The sequence below is a fragment of the Dendrobates tinctorius genome, unplaced genomic scaffold (assembly GCF_039654945.1).
Source record: "Dendrobates tinctorius isolate UK_male_01 unplaced genomic scaffold, ASM3965494v1 ptg000180l, whole genome shotgun sequence".
Lineage (NCBI taxonomy): Eukaryota > Metazoa > Chordata > Amphibia > Anura > Dendrobatidae > Dendrobates > Dendrobates tinctorius.
In genome coordinates, this window is record NW_027361847.1 from 195,497 (window position 1) to 212,129 (window position 16,633).

Genomic DNA, 16,633 nt, shown 5'->3' on the forward strand with positions numbered 1-16,633 from the left:
ACGTCAGAATGCTCGGGACGGGTTGTTCTAGCCTCAAGGGCTCAACGACCACAAAATATCAGGGGGTCCGCTCTTCCTCTTCATGGGGTCTGAGCAGAGCAATGTAAGTGGGATGGTGACGCAGGTGTTGGCCTGCAGGGACATCGGGCCGCACAATGATGGTAATAATCAGTGTAAGTCTCCCGTAAAGGGTTGTTCGTTCAGTAGATTATGTATTATGGGGCTTTTCTGTGGAATCTGACCAGACAATCTCTCCTTGGCTCCCCGTGTACATCAGTCAGCGCCCATGACCCCGGTGCCTGCTCTCTAGTGTCCTCTTATATTACACATCGATAGGCACTAACCGCTGTGTACCGGGGGCTCCCACAACACCATCCTCCCGAGCGCTGTGACCATTACACATACACGTGCAAAGTCCTCCTTCAGATACATAGAACTTTCCGCGCGCTTTCTGCCTATTTTAGTGTTTTATATCGAGGCGAATGTTGAGATTTATCTCTATATTTAAAACAGAATAAAAACGCAGTAACTTGTCTTTTAATAGGAGGACGTCAGGTTCTCTTCTCTTAGTGATCCCTGAGGATCCTGTCCAGGAGGGAGGCCGTGTCCTCATGGTGACCTCATGAGCTCTCAGGAAATATGTCCCAGACTTCAATGTCCACTTCCAGAGCTTGTGCTGCCCCTCTCCCATTGCGTTTCTGCAGTGCTGGCACAGCTCACCCTGATCCCCGTCACATAGCTGCAGTTCCCCTGCCTATGTGTAATTCTATCCCACCCTTTCCCCCCTCCCTCGGGAATGTGGCTTTTGACCAGGTAAATCATTTTGCCTTAGCACATGGCTTTGAGATTTCCTTTGTCTATTAAAACTCAAATTTACTAACACAGAATAGTCATAGTGGCGGGACAAATATATTTCCAGAATCTTCATAATGGAAACTACACACAGCAACGTTTGGTGACTTCTGCACCCACCAGAAGCCGAGTAAAGGGTATATGCTTCCCAATAACACATATATATAAGATGTTTGGTATCAAAAGAAAGGTAATGTCGTAATAAGAAATAGGATACCTCTGTCGTCACTTTGTGAGCCTCACAGCCAGAGTTTTGGCACTTATAATTTTTTTTCGTAACTTTAAAAAGGGGAGTACACTCCCTAGCTCCCCCCCCACCAGTGAGGTCAGCAATGAAAAGGTATAAGGCTGTATCAGTCTGTTATTCAGACCTAGGGAGACAGCGATCTACCATCCGTGCTGTGGACTGAATCTTTGTCCTGTGGAACTCCCCTCCCCCAGTTCCACATGGCGTGCCAGTGACTGAGATGTGTAAGTTTCATATTTTAATCCAATTTACTTTAATTGTCTGTATATACTGTATCTTGTCTCTTTTTTAACATCTTTTTCTGATTTTGTAAACATTGCCTATATTTTCTGGAGTAAATATATAAATTTACTTGCTTCGTTTATCCTTGCTCTATAAACATACCTCCACGACCTCCGCGCTAATTACACTACCATGTGTGTTGGCTCCTGACCCGATATTGATTTTAAGTTCCAAACGAGATGCTGGTGGCATCAAAGGGTTGTGTATTTTGGAGTGCCCAATAACCAGTACATGGCAAGGCAGCCTTTCTGATGGCTACTTATCCTGGATGCAGTTCACGGACTAACCTAAGGGCTAGGGGGACGTCAGAGAGCTGCAAGTTCCAAAAACGGAATTGAAGTGGAAACAAAAGTTGTAGTTGGTTATATGACACAAGACCAATAATAAAGTTGTGGCAAATAATAAATCCCTGACAACTGGGGCATCCACACACCCCCTGTTACTGACACTCTCAAAAAACAATCCCTGGTAAATGGTAACCGTCCTTCCCCCAGTCTCCATAACGGTGAATTAGGAGAGAAGAAACCTCTGGTTAGAAATGTGGAGCTTTCTCCAGCTCCTCTGTGGTTCCATCCCTGGTGGAGGGAAACTTGGAGATGTTGTGTTTCTTAGTGCGGCTCCTCCATCTGACTGACGAGGGTCTTCTCTGTCCCTCTCCTCAGGGTCCTCATCCTCTGGGTGCAGAGCAGAGAGCATTAGGCTTTGGCCTCGCTGATTATCACTTCATACTTGGGTCCACAATGTGCTGGGACCTCGGTACCGGTGGTGAGGACCACAACAGTGTAATTTAGTCCCTGATCCGTAAACCTAGAATTACCGGTTCTGAGAGACGTGTCTCATATATAGACAGATACACGGCAGGTCATGTATTCAGTCTGTGTGTCTTCCCAGATGGATCCAGGAGGAGAAATCCACCAGAGAGATGTCCCCGTCCTCTGTATCCCCATGACTGTCCAGAGGAGAATCACAACATCCCGAAGGATCATCAGGTAGATGACACTGAAGCCCCCACAACATCTAACCATGGAGTGATGGGACCTGAGCTCATCTTCCATTTTACTTTTTAGGGTGAAGATCTGATTGATATTAAGGTTGAGGTTATACATGGAGCACAAGAGGCGACCGCAATATGGGCCGATCAGCAGGGTGAGGAGGGGAGACTCATGTCTGTTCTGTGGTCACCTACTATTACTCCCATTATCTTATCACATGACACAATCTATAGTGGTATGTAAAAGTTTGGGCACCCTGATCAAAATTGCTGTTGTGAACAGTTAAGCAAGTTGAAAATGAAATGATCTCTTAAAGGCTTAAAGTTAAAGATGACACATTTTCTTTGTATTTTAGGTTAAAAAAATGTTAAATCATTTTTTTTAAATTTAAAAAATTACAGAAAGGAAAATAGGACAATTTAAAAGTTTGGGCACCCTCAGAGATTTGTGAACTTCGATAACTTTGACGAAGGTTTCAGACCTTTATTAGCCTGTTACTGTTATGGCTTCCTCACAATCATCATTAGGAAAGGCCCAGTCATGCTTTATAAAAACCTTGCCTCCTATAACCTTGTGGCAAAAAACATCAGCCATGGCTTCTTCTAAGCAGCTGCCTAGCACTCTGAAAATGGTGGAGGCCCACAAAGCAGGACAAGGCTATAAGAAGATAGCAAAGCGTTTTCAAGTTGCCCTTTCCTCAGTTAGAAATGTAATTAAGGAATATCAGATAACAGGAACTTTGGAGGTCAAGATAAGGTCTGGAAGACCAAGCAACATCTTAGTGAAAGCTGCTTTTAGAATTGCTTGAGAGGCAAATCAGAACTCCTTCTTGACTGCAAAAGACCTTCAGAAAGATTTAGCAGACTCGAGTTGTGGTACATTGTTCTACTGTTCAGAGACACCTGCAAAAATATGGCCTTCATGGAAGAGTCATTAAAAGAAAACCTCTCCAGCTTCGTCACCATAAAATTCAGCATCAGAAGTCTGCAAAAGAACATCTAACCAAGCCTGATGCATTTTGGAAACAAGTCCTGTGGACCGATGAGGATAAAATAGAACTCTGTGGCCACAATGATCAAAGGTATGTGTGGAGAAAAAAGGAACAGAATTCCAGGAAAAGAAAATCTCGCCAACCATTAAGCATGGGGATCATTCATGCTTTGGGGATGTGCTTCAGCCAATGGTACAGGGAACATTTCACAGGTACAGGGAAGAATGGACTCAATAAAATTTCAACAAATTCTTGATGCAAACATAACACATCTGTAAAAAAGCTGAAGGTGAAAAGAGGAAGAGGATGGCTTCTACAAATGGATGATGGTCCTAAACACGTCACAATCCACAATAGACGACCTCAAAAGGCGCAAGCTGAAGGTTTTACAATGACCCTCACAGTCCCTGATCTGAGCATCACTGAAAATCTGTGGTTAGACATCAATATAGCAGAGGATGGAAGACGCCCCAGGAATCTCACAGGACTGGAGGAAGAATCCAAGGAAGAATGGAGGAAAATCCCTCACACAAGAATTGAGACTCTTGTCTGGCTACAAAAACCATTTACAAGCTGTGATACTTGTAAAAGGAGGCGCTACTTGGTACTAACTATGCAGGGTGCCCAAACTTTTGCATTGGCACATTTTCCTTTTTTTTGCCTAAAATACTAATTTCATATTCAACTTTCTTAACTGTTCACAATAATAGTAATTTTGTCCAGGGGTGTCCAAACTTTAACCCCTTCCCGACATGCGCCGTTGTTACACCCACAGGGCGTGAAGATGTATAGTGGACCCACTAGACCACTGATGGTGCAGTGGTAGCTGTATACCCGATACACAAGAGACAGGAGAAGAGCATCAAATAAACTAAAGATGTTTATTAAATAAAGCAAACAAATGGACAAGGTGCCTGAGGGAAGAACCCTCTGGACCACGACACAGAACCACGTAGTGGAGCACCGGGCAAGGTGTACCCCTATACAGGGGCTCCCCCGTCGCAACACCAGATGACCTTAATGCCGCGATGCCCGGACCAGAGGGACGACCCATACAGACCGTATAGATGAGGTGGTGAGAGTCCTGGAAGGTCTGAGTAAACACAGAAAGGCTGATCTAGCCTGAGATGGTCACTGGATGATTCCTAGAGGAGAGCCTTGGTCAGTCTGGGGTAGGAACCGGAGTGTCCAGAGGGATCCAGGAGCGGGTACTGCCAGCAGAGGATTCTGAGGAGACAGAGATATTAGAATATTGCAATGGCATTCAGAACGCAGAGCAAAGCAGAGTGTGGCCTGAGTGGGAGACAGCGATCCCACAGAATGAACACATTGTTCAGGCAACGCCCTCTTGAGGGAGGATGCCTTTTATGCACAGAGCATCACAGCACAGACAGCCCTAATAGACAACAGGTGCCCTGCTGTTTTAAGTATGTGCAGGAAGCGGGGCGCGCCTCCTAACAGCATAACCAGGAGACCTGCCAAGAGGATGCAAGTTCTTAGCAGAGAAAGGAGCCGCAGATTGTCTGGAGCCACGGACAGGGTGAGTAGTAGCAGTGGAGCTGCGAGATAGGCGCCGGTCTCCCTGCGCAGCAGAGACCGTGCCTGCGGCTGAGGGCATGACAGTACCCTCCCCCTTACGAAGGAAGACCGGAGAGCGGAGTGAAATGTCCCATCTTGGAGAACCGGTCGTCAACAACAACCCAGATTACTCTACAACCGGATGATGCTGGCAGATCCGTGATGAAGTCCATGGCAATGTGTTGCCAGGGAGCAGACGGAACCGGGAGCGGAAGGAGGCGACCGGCTGGCAGTTTCTTGGGTGTGTTATTACGAGCACAGGCGGGACAGCCTGCAACGAAGCCCAGAACATCTTGGCGCAAGGTAGACCACCAGTAGTATCGAGATATTAGCTGTAACGTCTTCTTTTGACCGGCGTGTCCGGCCAGCTTAGAAGAATGACCCCAGCGTAGAACTCTCCTCTTGTCTCTTTCAATTACAAGAGTCTTACCGGGCGGGATCTGCGACAGACTGACTGGAGCCACCGTGATCATCTTGGATGGTTCAATGATATGCTGAGGCTCCTCTTCAAGGTCGTCTGAGGCTGTGTGCACACGCTGCGGATTTTGCTGCGGTTCCGCAGCGGTTTTGGCCTCTGCGGACCCGCAGCAGTTTTTGCTGCTGTGTACAGTACCATGATTCCCTATGGGAATCAAAAACCGCAATGCAGACGGTGCGGAATTTTCCGCGCGGATTATCTGCGGTTTTCAATCCGCAGAAAGAATTGACATGTCAATTCTTTCTGCGGATTCTGCTGCGGTTTGCCATCTCCTCCATTGAGGAGATGAAAAACCGCAGGGCAAAACCGCAGAGCAATCCGCAGGTAAAACCGCAGGTATTTTGACCTGCGGTTTCACCTGCGGATTTTACAAAATCCGCGCGAATTAATCCGCAGCTAATCCGCAGCGTGTGCACACAGCCTGACAGTAATGACCTGGAAAGCGCATCGGCTTTGATATTCTTCTCTGCAGGGCGGAAATGGAGAGAGAAATTGAAACGAGCAAAAAATAAAGACCAACGAGCCTGGCGAGGGTTGAGTCTTTGAGCTGACTGGATGTAGGACAGGTTTTTATGATCTGTGTAAATGATGACTGGATGAACTAAGCCTTCAAGCAGATATCGCCACTCTTCTAAGGCTAACTTAATTGCCAGTAACTCTCTATCCCCAATTGAGTAGTTACGTTCGCAGGGCGAGAATGCCTTGGAAAAGAATCCACAGGTCACCATCTTACCGGTAGACAGTTTCTGCGTGAGGACCGCTCCGGCTCCAGATGACGAGGCGTCCACCTCCAGGAAAAACTGCTTGTTGATCATTGGTCTGTGAAGAGCCGGGGCAGTAGAGAAGACTTGTTTAAGGGAAGTGAAAGCCGACTCTGCCTCAGGAGTCCAATCCCTTGGTTTGGCACCTTTACAAGTCAAAGCGGTGAGTGGTCTTACCAGGGAGGAGAAGTGAGGGATAAATTGCCGATAGTAATTGGCGAATCCCAGAAACCGCTGTATGGCCTTGATTCCCTCAGGTCGGGGCCACTTAAGCACGGCGGAGACCTTCTCTGGATCCATCTCGAGACCTGTATCAGAAATGATAAAGCCAAGAAAGGGTAAAGATCTCTGTTCAAACAGACATTTTTCAAACTTCGCATAGAGGCGATTCTCTCTCAAACGTTGAAGAACGAGACGAACATTCCTCCTGTGAGATGGTAAGTCGGGAGAAAATACCAGGATGTCGTCCAGATAGACCACCACACAAACATAGAGCAGGTCACGGAATATGTCATTGACAAACTCCTGGAAGACGGCGGGCGCATTGCTTAGTCCGAAGGGCATCACCAGATATTCGTAGTGACCGTCTCGCGTGTTGAAGGCGGTTTTCCACTCATCCCCAGATCGTATCCTGATGAGGTTGTAAGCCCCACGGAGATCCAACTTGGTAAAAATCCTGGAACCTCGAAGACGATCAAAGAGCTCTGGAATTAAGGGAAGAGGGTATCTGTTCTTTACCGTTATTAAATTGAGACCACGGTAGTCTATACACGGACGAAGAGATCCATCTTTCTTCTTGACGAAGAAGAATCCAGCTCCAGCCGGAGAAGAGGACTTCTGGATAAACCCTCGAGCCAAATTCTCCTTGATGTAATCAGACATGGCTTGAGTCTCAGTGGGAGAAAGAGGGTAGATCCTACCTCGAGGCGGAGTGGATCCGGGGATTAGGTCGATGGGACAATCATAAGGCCTGTGCAGGGGAGGAGTTTCGGCCTCCTTCTTGTCAAATACATCTGCGAAGGACCAGTAGGCAGCGGGTAACCCGGGTAAGGCTGCAGGAGGACGCGGGCTTGAACCAGGCCGTACGAGTACGAGGCAGTGATTGTGACAAGACTGACCCCATCGAAGGACATCTCCTGACTGCCAATCCAGGACAGGTTCATGATGGCGCAGCCACGGAAGACCTAGTAGAAACGGTGGAGAAAGATTCGGTAACACAAAGAAGGCAATTCTCTTCTTCTGGAGTGCTCCGATTTGAAGCTCCACCTCTTCGGTTATACCAAGAATGGGATCTTTCAGGGGTCTTCCATCTACGGAGATGATGTGCCGGGACGGCTGCAAAGGAGTGATAGGGATCCCGAATTGCATGGCCACTGCTTGCTGGATGAAGTTTCCACCCGATCCAGAGTCCAGATAGGCCGTCTCGGAGAACCGCACCTTTCCGAAGATCACCTGTATGGATATAGTTAGTGGAGGTGAGGAATCATTCTCACCTAGGGAGACCTCTCTTACCTGTCCCAGGCGGAAGAGTTTCTCCGGCCTCTCCATTCCACTGCATGGACTGGGAGCAGGGCATCCACCATAACGATGCGGATTCCTAGCGGACATTTTCTCCTGCCTATTCCTCTTCACCTTAACGCGATCAAGCTCCATGAGCTCATTCTTAGAAACCGGAGCAGGACAAGGCGGAAACCGAGGTTTCGGTGAAGAAGATGCAGGACGATGAAATCGCTTCTCGAGAATCCTCTCCCTGGAGCGCTCCTGGAGACGCAGGTCAATTCGAATGGCGAGGGATATGAGATCATCCAGGGTCTCAGGTAGGTCCCTGACCGCCAATTCATCCTTGATTCTTCCGGATAATCCTCGCCGAAAGGCTCCGACCAAAGGCTCATTGGTCCACTGGAGCTCCGAAGCCAGGGTACGGAAACGGATGGCATACTGACCGACAGAGAGAGAGCCCTGTTGCAAATTGAAGAGAGACTCCATAGCAGATGTGCCACGACCTGGCTCATCGAATATCTTGCGGAAGCTGTCCAGGAATACCTGCAGATCAGACACGATGGGATCATTCCGCTCCATTAGGGGGTTGAACCAGGCTAAAGCCTCTCCCTCCAGGTGTGAGGCAAGGAAAGCCACCTTGACCATGTCAGTCGGATAATGCTGAGGCGAAAAACAAAAATGCAACAAGCATGGGTTGAGAAATCCTCTGCACAACTTGGGGTCACCATTGTAACGAGGAGGTTTGCAGAGACGAGGACTGGGTCCTGTAGAGTTCACAACCATAGGATGCAGCACTGGGGGCTGAAGGACTGAGGATGCAGCAACCGGCAGTACTTTAGTTAACTGGTCCTCCACGGAGGTCATGTAGTCCAACAAGCGGGTCTGCATCTCTAGTTGGTGAGTGAGTTCCACATGGAGCTCTGCTAGCTGGGTGGCGTTGGTGGGCTCGGCAGCCTGTAGAGTAGACAGATGGGTATCTAAAGTTTGCATAAAGGCCACTAGCTGATCCTGACTCTGTCGAAGCACAGTCAGCTCACCCTGGGCTGAGTATCGGGTATCAGCGGAGTCCATGGCCTGAACAAACTGTTAAACCACAGGGCGTGAAGATGTATAGTGGACCCACTAGACCACTGATGGTGCAGTGGTAGCTGTATACCCGATACACAAGAGACAGGAGAAGAGCATCAAATAAACTAAAGATGTTTATTAAATAAAGAAAACAAATGGACAAGGTGCCTGAGGGAAGAACCCTCTGGACCACGACACAGAACCACGTAGTGGAGCACCGGGCAAGTTGTACCCCTATACAGGGGCTCCCCCGTCGCAGCACCAGATGACCTTAATGCCGCGATGCCCGGAGCAGAGGGACGACCCATACAGACTGTATAGAGGAGGTGGTGAGAGACCTGGAATGTCTGAGTATTCACAGAAAGGCTGATCTAGCCTGAGATGGTCACTGGATGATTCCAAGAGGAAAGCCTTGGTCAGTCTGGGGTAGGAACCGGAGTGTCCAGAGGGATCCAGGAGCGGGAACTGCCAGCAGAGGATTCTGAGGAGACAGAGATATTAGAATATTGCAATGGCATTCAGAACGCAGAGCAAAGCAGAGTGTGGCCTGAGTGGGAGGCAGCGATCCCACAGAATGAACACATTGTTCAGGCAACTCCCTCTTGAGGGAGGATGCCTTTTATGCACAGAGCATCACAGCACAGACAGCCCTAATAGACAACAGGTGCCCTGCTGTTTTAAGTATGTGCAGGAAGCGGGGCGCGCCTCCTAACAGCATAACCAGGAGACCTGCCAAGAGGATGCAAGTTCTTAGCAGAGAAAGGAGCCGCAGATTGTCTGGAGCCACGGACAGGGTGAGTAGTAGCAGTGGAGCTGCGAGATAGGCGCCGGTCTCCCTGCGCGGCAGAGACCGTGCCTGCGGCTGAGGGCATGACAGCTGTACTAATACTGCTCTGCAGGAGCTGCGTTCCCGCAAACAGCAGTATTAGTACGGCGCATTGATCTTATGGCCTCGCGCTGAGCGCCACGGCGGGTGTATGTGACAGCTGACATCCCGCAGCAATGCCCACGATCGGGGCCAGCTCCTGTCACGGGCATTCAACCCCTCTGATGCCGCTGTCAGTAGTGACCGTGGCACAGAGAAGCATCGTGCAGGGAAACAGTTCCCTGCGTGCTTCCCTCAGGACATGTCCTGATGGTCTCCATGGAGACCCTGGCACCAAGATGGCCGCGGGGTCCTTCTGGGTCCGGCAGGGAAATGTCTTGCGAGCGCCTGCCGAGTGCAGGACCTGAGACGCCTCCTTCACTGCCTGTCGGATCGCTGATCTGTTACTATGCAAAGTGTCAGCTCAGCGATCACACATTATATAGTGATGAGGCAACTTAATAAAAACCAAATATATACCCATCTCACTTGTTTATTTTCACCAGGTAAACCAATATAACACAAAGAAATAAACATTTCTGACATTCAAAAACAAACAAAAAAATCAGTGACCAATATAGCCACCTTTCTTTACGATGACACTCACCTTCCTTCCATCCATAGATTCGGTCAGTTGATTGATCTGTTTACGATCAACATTGCGTGCCGCAGCCACCACAGCCTCCCAGACACTGTTCGGAGAGGTGTACTGTTTTCCCTCCCTGTAGATCTCATATTTTATGAGGGACCACAAGTTCTCTATGGGGTTCAGATAAGGTGAACAAAGGGGCATTGTCATTATTTTTTCTTCTTTTAGACCTTTACTGGCCAGCCACGCTGTGGAGTATTTGGATGCATGTGATGGAGCATTGTCCTGCATGAAAATCATGTTTTTCTTGAGCGATACCGACTTCTTCCTGTTCCACTGCTGGAAGAAGGTGTCTTCCAGAAACTGCCAGTAGGTCTGGGAGTTGAGCTTCTCTCCATCCTCAACCCGAAAAGGTCCCACAAGTTCATCTTTGATGATACCAGCCCATACCAGTACCCCACCTCCACCTTGCTGGCGTCTGAGTCGGAGTGGAGCTCTCTGCCCTTTACTGATCCAGCCTCGGGCCCATCCATCAGGCCCATCAAGAGTCACTCTCATTTCATCAGTCCATAAAATCTTAGAAAAATCAGTCTTAAGATATTTCTTGGCCCAGTCTTGACGTTTTATCTTATGTTTCTTGTTCAAAGGTGGTCGTTTTTCAGCCTTCCTTACCTTGGCCCATGTCCCTGAGTATGGCACACCTTGTGCTTTTTGATACTCCAGTAACGTTGCAGCTCTGAAATATGGCAAAACTGGTGGCAAATGGCATCTTGACGCTTGATTTTCCTCAATTCATGGGCAGTTATTTTGCGCCTTTTTTTTTATCAACACGCTTCTTGCGACCCTGTTGGATATTTGCCATGAAATGCTTAATTGTTCGGTGATCACGCTTCAAAAGTTTGGCAATTTCAAGACTGCTCCATCCCTCTGCAAGACATCGCACAATTTTTGACTTTTCAGAGTCCGTCAAATCTTTCTTCTGACCCATTTTGCCAAAGGAAAGGAAGTTGCCTAATAATTAAGCACACCTTATGTAGGGTGTTGATGTCATTAGTCCACACCCCTCCTCATTACAGAGATGCAAATCACCTGATTTACATAATTGGCAGTTGGCTTTCAAGCCTATACAGCTTGGAGTAGGACAACATGTATAAAAAGGATGATGTGATCAAAATACTCATTTGCCTAATAATTCTGCACCCAGTGTATAGCTCTCAAAATATGGTGATGCAAAAACTAGTTTTCGCAATAAAAAATATCTTTGTGTGTGACATCAGTCAAACATAAAAACCCGATATAAACATGGTATCGCTGTAATCGCACCGACCCGAAGAATAGTCGTCTAATCACTTATACCGCACGAGGAACGAAAAATAAAGAAAACTAATTCTTCACATGCTGTTGATTTTTTTCATTTTGCTTCCCAAAGATCGCAGTAAGGCTCGGCGCATATTTATCCTGCGCTCTGCACTGAGTGTTTACACCGAGGTTTCTGTGTAAACCTCTGAAGTATGTGATTCAAACAGAACACCCGGCGGAAGATTGCCTATAACGAGGCAGATGGAGACACTGTGGACGCCATAGGACCTGTGATCCAGCAGTGTCCGTCTTTTTAGGATTGCATAAAAGGCCACAGTTTTGTGCACTTCTGAAAAGGACACCGCTCAACAGAGGCCAGACGGAGTCCAGAGTAAATATGTTGCCTCATTATAGTGAATAGATCCCCCGGGAGTTTCATCTGTCACGTCCCTCAAATATTTAGATGTAAACCCGAAAGTAAGTGCTCAGCGTAGAGCGCCGGATAAATGTAATCCCAAAAGTTATGTAAAATGTTCCCAATAAAAGCTTCCACTCAATCCACAAAAATGCAAGTCTCCACTCAGGTCTGTCAGTTGTTAAAGGAAATATAGGGGCTTCCACATTACTGGTAGCACAAAGGCTCTGGAAAAGCGAAATGGCTTCACGCTCCCCAAAAGAAATTCTGCAAATTCTCCCAAATCTGAATGCCACCCTCCATTCTGAATCCCAGTGTGCCTAAACATTTAGCGCCCACATGTTTGGCATTTCTGTAGTGATGAGAACCCGCCTGTTTTACAGGTGTGTGTCTCCAGAAGCACAGGCTGGGCATAATGTACTGGTCACTACAACGTACTGGTCACTACAACGTACTGGCCACTACAACAGCAATTTGCAATTTTCACTCAGAAACATCCACTGCTGCTTGTTTCTGGAAAACACCCATGGAGTCAAAATCGTCACTATATCTATAGATAAATTCCCGAAGGGTTATAATTTCTAAAATGTGGTCACTTGAGGGGGGTTTCCACTGTTTAGGCAAATCAGGGGCTCTCCAAACGTGACATGGCGACTGCAAATCATGCCATTAAATTTTACATTCAAAAAGTGAAATGGCGCTCCTTCCCTTCTGAGCACTGCCTTGTGCCCAAACAGGAGATTTCCCCCACATATGGGGTATCCGCATGCTCAGGAGAAATTGCACAACAAAATGTATGGCCTATTTTCTCTGGTCAACTTTTAACCTTATAACTTCCTAACAAAAAAAATGTTTCCTAAACTGTGGTGATGCAAAGTAGACATGTGGGAATAGTTATTTATTAACTATTTTGTGTGATATGACTCTGATTAAGGGCATAAAAATTAAAATGTGAAAATTGCAAAACTTTCCCCAAATCTGTTTTCTTAATAAGTGCAAGTCATATCAAATAATTTATAACACTATCATAAAGTACAATATTTGACGAGAAAACATTATCAGAATCAGCGGGATCCATTGAAGTGTTCTAGAGTTATGACCTCATAAAGGGACAGTGGTCAGAATTGTAAAAATTGGCCTGGTCAGGATGGTGAAAACAGGCTTCAGGGTGAAGGGGTTAACATGCCACTGTATTCCATCACTGTGTGTTTCCTACAGATGGACTCATGGAAAGAAATCCACCAGAGAGCTGTCCCCTTCTTCTGTATCCCCAGGACTCTCCAGAGGAGAATCACACCATCCCGGAGGATCATCAGGTAGACGGTGCTGAGCCCTGTACCGGATCTGTATATGGAGGACATTTCTGATCGAGGTCATAGATGTCACAGATTTTGGTGGTTTCTTGTATTGTGCTGATTGTTACATCTGATATATCAGGAGGAAGATCCCACTAAGAATAACGTGAAGGATGAGACAGATGAAGTGATGACGAGGGGGGATCAGCCGTGTGTGAGTGACGAGAAGGAGGAGATTCCGGTAGATGTTTCCACAGGTATGTCATATTGTCTAGTCTGTAATAAGGACCGGTGTGTGATATCGTGTGAAGTCTCCAGTGCAGTGAAGCTTTAGTCACTGCTCACTACAGAATTGTCCGGTGATGGCGCGACTGCTCCTGTACAGAGTTTGGCGGTGCACCGATGAATAACAGGGCCGCCTTCACACCTCTTTTTAATAATTCAAGAAGCACATACTTAATTTTCCTAATTATACATTTTTAATATTCCATTCTTTGCTTTAATATTTTTCTTAAATGTCCCGTGCTGCCAGATAAATATCTGAGCTTGTGATTCAGACAGAACTTCTGGGGGAAGATTCCCTATAATAAGGAAGATGGAGGCTTTGTGGACGCACTCTGTCCTATGGTTCGGCAGTGACCGTCTTTTTAAGCGTGCATAAAAGAGCGATCGACCACAGTTTTGTGCAGCACTGAACAGAGGCCAGACAGAGTCCAGAGTAACTACTGCCTCATTATAGGGAATGGATTCCTCGGAAATGTCATCTGAATCACGTATTTTGTAGATTTAGATGGAAACCCTGACGTAAGTGCTCAGTGTGGAGCACAGGATAAATGTGATCCAAAATGTTGTTTACCCCAAAATGCTTCCTATAAAAGCTTCTAGTCAACCCAGAGAAAAAAAGTCCCCACTAAGGTTCCTCATTTGTTAACAGAAATGTAGGAGGTGTCCACATTACTGATAGCACAAAGGCTTTGAAAAAGTGACAAGGCTAACAACAAAAGAAATCCACCAAAATATGAGTTCCCAAATCCAAATACACCCTCCTGAAGAGCACCACAGTGTTCCTAAACCGCAGTTGGGGTCCATACATTTAACATTAATGTATTGAGAATCCCCACTTCATTTACAGTGTACATGTCCCCAGAAGGACGAGCTGAGCATATTGTTCGGGGAACTAAAATGTACGGGGCACTACAATGTACTGGGCGCTACAATGTACTGGACTCTGAAATGTACTGGACTGTCACAATCCCACCGCTGCTACCAATATGTCACAAATCCACCGCTGACACGGGTATGTCAGCGGACGGAGGGATGCGACGCACTGCCGACACACGGCTATCACAGGCACAGTGGGGGCTTATCTTAGTTGTCCCACCACTGGCACCATGTGACAAAAAAAACAGCAAGCTAGTCTTGCCCTAACAATTTATCGCAGGGGGTTATTTTGGATGCCCCACCACTGCTAACAACCTTCCACGAACTGCGAAGATTTTATGTATATCCCACTTTCTTAGTTCCACTTTGGAACTCGCAGCTCTCCGGCGCCCCCCCTTATCCTCAGATCAGTCAGGGAACTACACCTAGGATAATTAGTCATCGGACGGGCTGCTTGTTGTGCACAGGCGATTAGACCGCTGCAGTAAGGGAATTTATCAATGCTTTGGCCGCAGCCACCTATTCAGCATATAAGACCCTTCCGTACTGCCAGCTAGCCCAACCAACCGAAACACACCATGCTGCCACCAGCTCCCAATTTCTCTGCCTAAGCTATAGACTTAATAGAGGGGTTCGAAGCCAACCCAATTCAGTAGCGTAATTATCTAGAAAAAAAAAAAAAAGACGCTTAAGTTAATTTCTTAGAGCATGAAGACAGACTGATAAATTTATGATTTATTCCCCAAAAGAGGGCAGTGATTACATAGATAAAACGATTTTACAAAGTTGAGACATTAGATAGGTACATTGCAAATATAAAATAACAAGGATTAAGAGCAGAAGTTAAACTTACAGTTGCTAAATGGTCTTTAGGCAAGCCATGTGGTCGGGGGGATGGGCAGCCAGCCATACATCCCCGTTCATATGCGAACCTCTTGGCATGAAGTCTCTGGTTTGTTCAATGGAATGCCTTATGGCCTCTGCTGTGTGACATCACAGAAGGGGTTGTCTGGAGAGGTTTAGCCCCCTACTCTTGAAGTTATAATTTAAATACACAACTTATAATAACTATATATAGACGAGGAAAGCTCGTATAAACAAGCATATGGCATCATTTGTTGTAGTTCGTTCAATACAATAAAATAAGACCAAACATGCAGTAGTTATGGCACACCATTTGGGAGTAATCCATATCTCAGTTTCTGGGGGTGTTAGAACCGTGAAAATTAGGGATCAGAATACTGGGTTACGCAGAGATGTGGTTTTTATATCTCTGTCGCATATGGTTCTTGCGATATGACTTCTTTTAATACTTCACATAGCTGGATTCATGCACATGGTTTCAAACAAAGACATTCTTTCCACTCAGCTTAATTAACATCCCTTGCATGGGGAGGGGAGGGAAGAGAGAATTCCTCACTGTGAGCTCAGATTTCGCAGAGCTGCAAGCAGGCAGATAGCTGTGACAGGCTACAATATCATCTGCAGTGTAGCAATAGGAGCTTCTAGAACGTTCTGCAAAATCAGATCTTACTTAAACATTACACCTCCCCCTTTTAGAGGGCGCTAAGGAGGCCGGTCCTGTCGGCCCGCGTCCGTGCGCTCATCAGCGGGTTTGTCCTCGAAGGACATCACCTGTTTCTTGGCCCTGGGGGTGGGCCAGGACGTGATTGCGTCCACTTTCTCTGGTTCCGGACTCATGAAACCCCCGCCTACCCGGTGCCCCAGGTAGTGGACCTCGCTCATGCCCATCTGGCACTTTCCCTGCCTGGTGAAGACGCTTGAGCACCTCCTGGAGATGCTGAAGGTGTTGCTCCCAGCTGGAACTGAAGATGGCAAAGTCACCCAAGTACGCCACCGCGTACTCCTCCAGTCCCCGGAGCAGGTGGTTGACCATCCGCTGGAAAGTGGCAGGGGCATTTTTCATGCCGAAGGGCATGACTGTGGACTCGTACAGTCCAAAGGGGGTGATAAAGGTGGATTTCTCCTGCGCCTCAGGGCTCAAGGGAATCTGCCAGTATCCCCGACTCAAATCCATGATGGATATGTATTTTGCTTTTGCCAACCGCTCAAGCAGATCCTCGATCCGCGACATCGGGTGTGCATCAGAGGTTGTGATGGCGTTGAGCCTCCTGTATTCCACGCAGAACCGGGTGGTCCGATCCTTTTTAGGCACGAGAACTACAGGTGAGGCCCACGCGCTCTTGGACCGTCGAATCACCACCAGCCTTAACACCTCATCGATCTCTTGGCGCATGAC

At 47.2% G+C, this 16,633-nt stretch overlaps 2 protein-coding genes across 2 annotated transcripts in view; both read left to right on the forward strand.

Annotated features, from left to right (window-relative positions):
• LOC141054910 (uncharacterized) overlaps positions 1-16,633 on the forward strand; it is a 108,346-nt gene that overhangs the window by 73,857 nt on the left and 17,856 nt on the right. The gene's annotated exons all lie outside the window — the stretch shown is intronic.
• LOC141054905 (gastrula zinc finger protein XlCGF53.1-like) overlaps positions 1-16,633 on the forward strand; it is a 37,440-nt gene that overhangs the window by 4,485 nt on the left and 16,322 nt on the right. The window contains exons 5-7 of the mRNA XM_073551804.1: positions 2,273-2,370; positions 13,136-13,233; positions 13,355-13,469. Of these exons, the coding sequence (XP_073407905.1) occupies positions 2,273-2,370; positions 13,136-13,233; positions 13,355-13,382 (224 nt within the window). The 3' untranslated portion in view covers positions 13,383-13,469. The remainder of the gene's footprint in view (positions 1-2,272; positions 2,371-13,135; positions 13,234-13,354; positions 13,470-16,633) is intronic.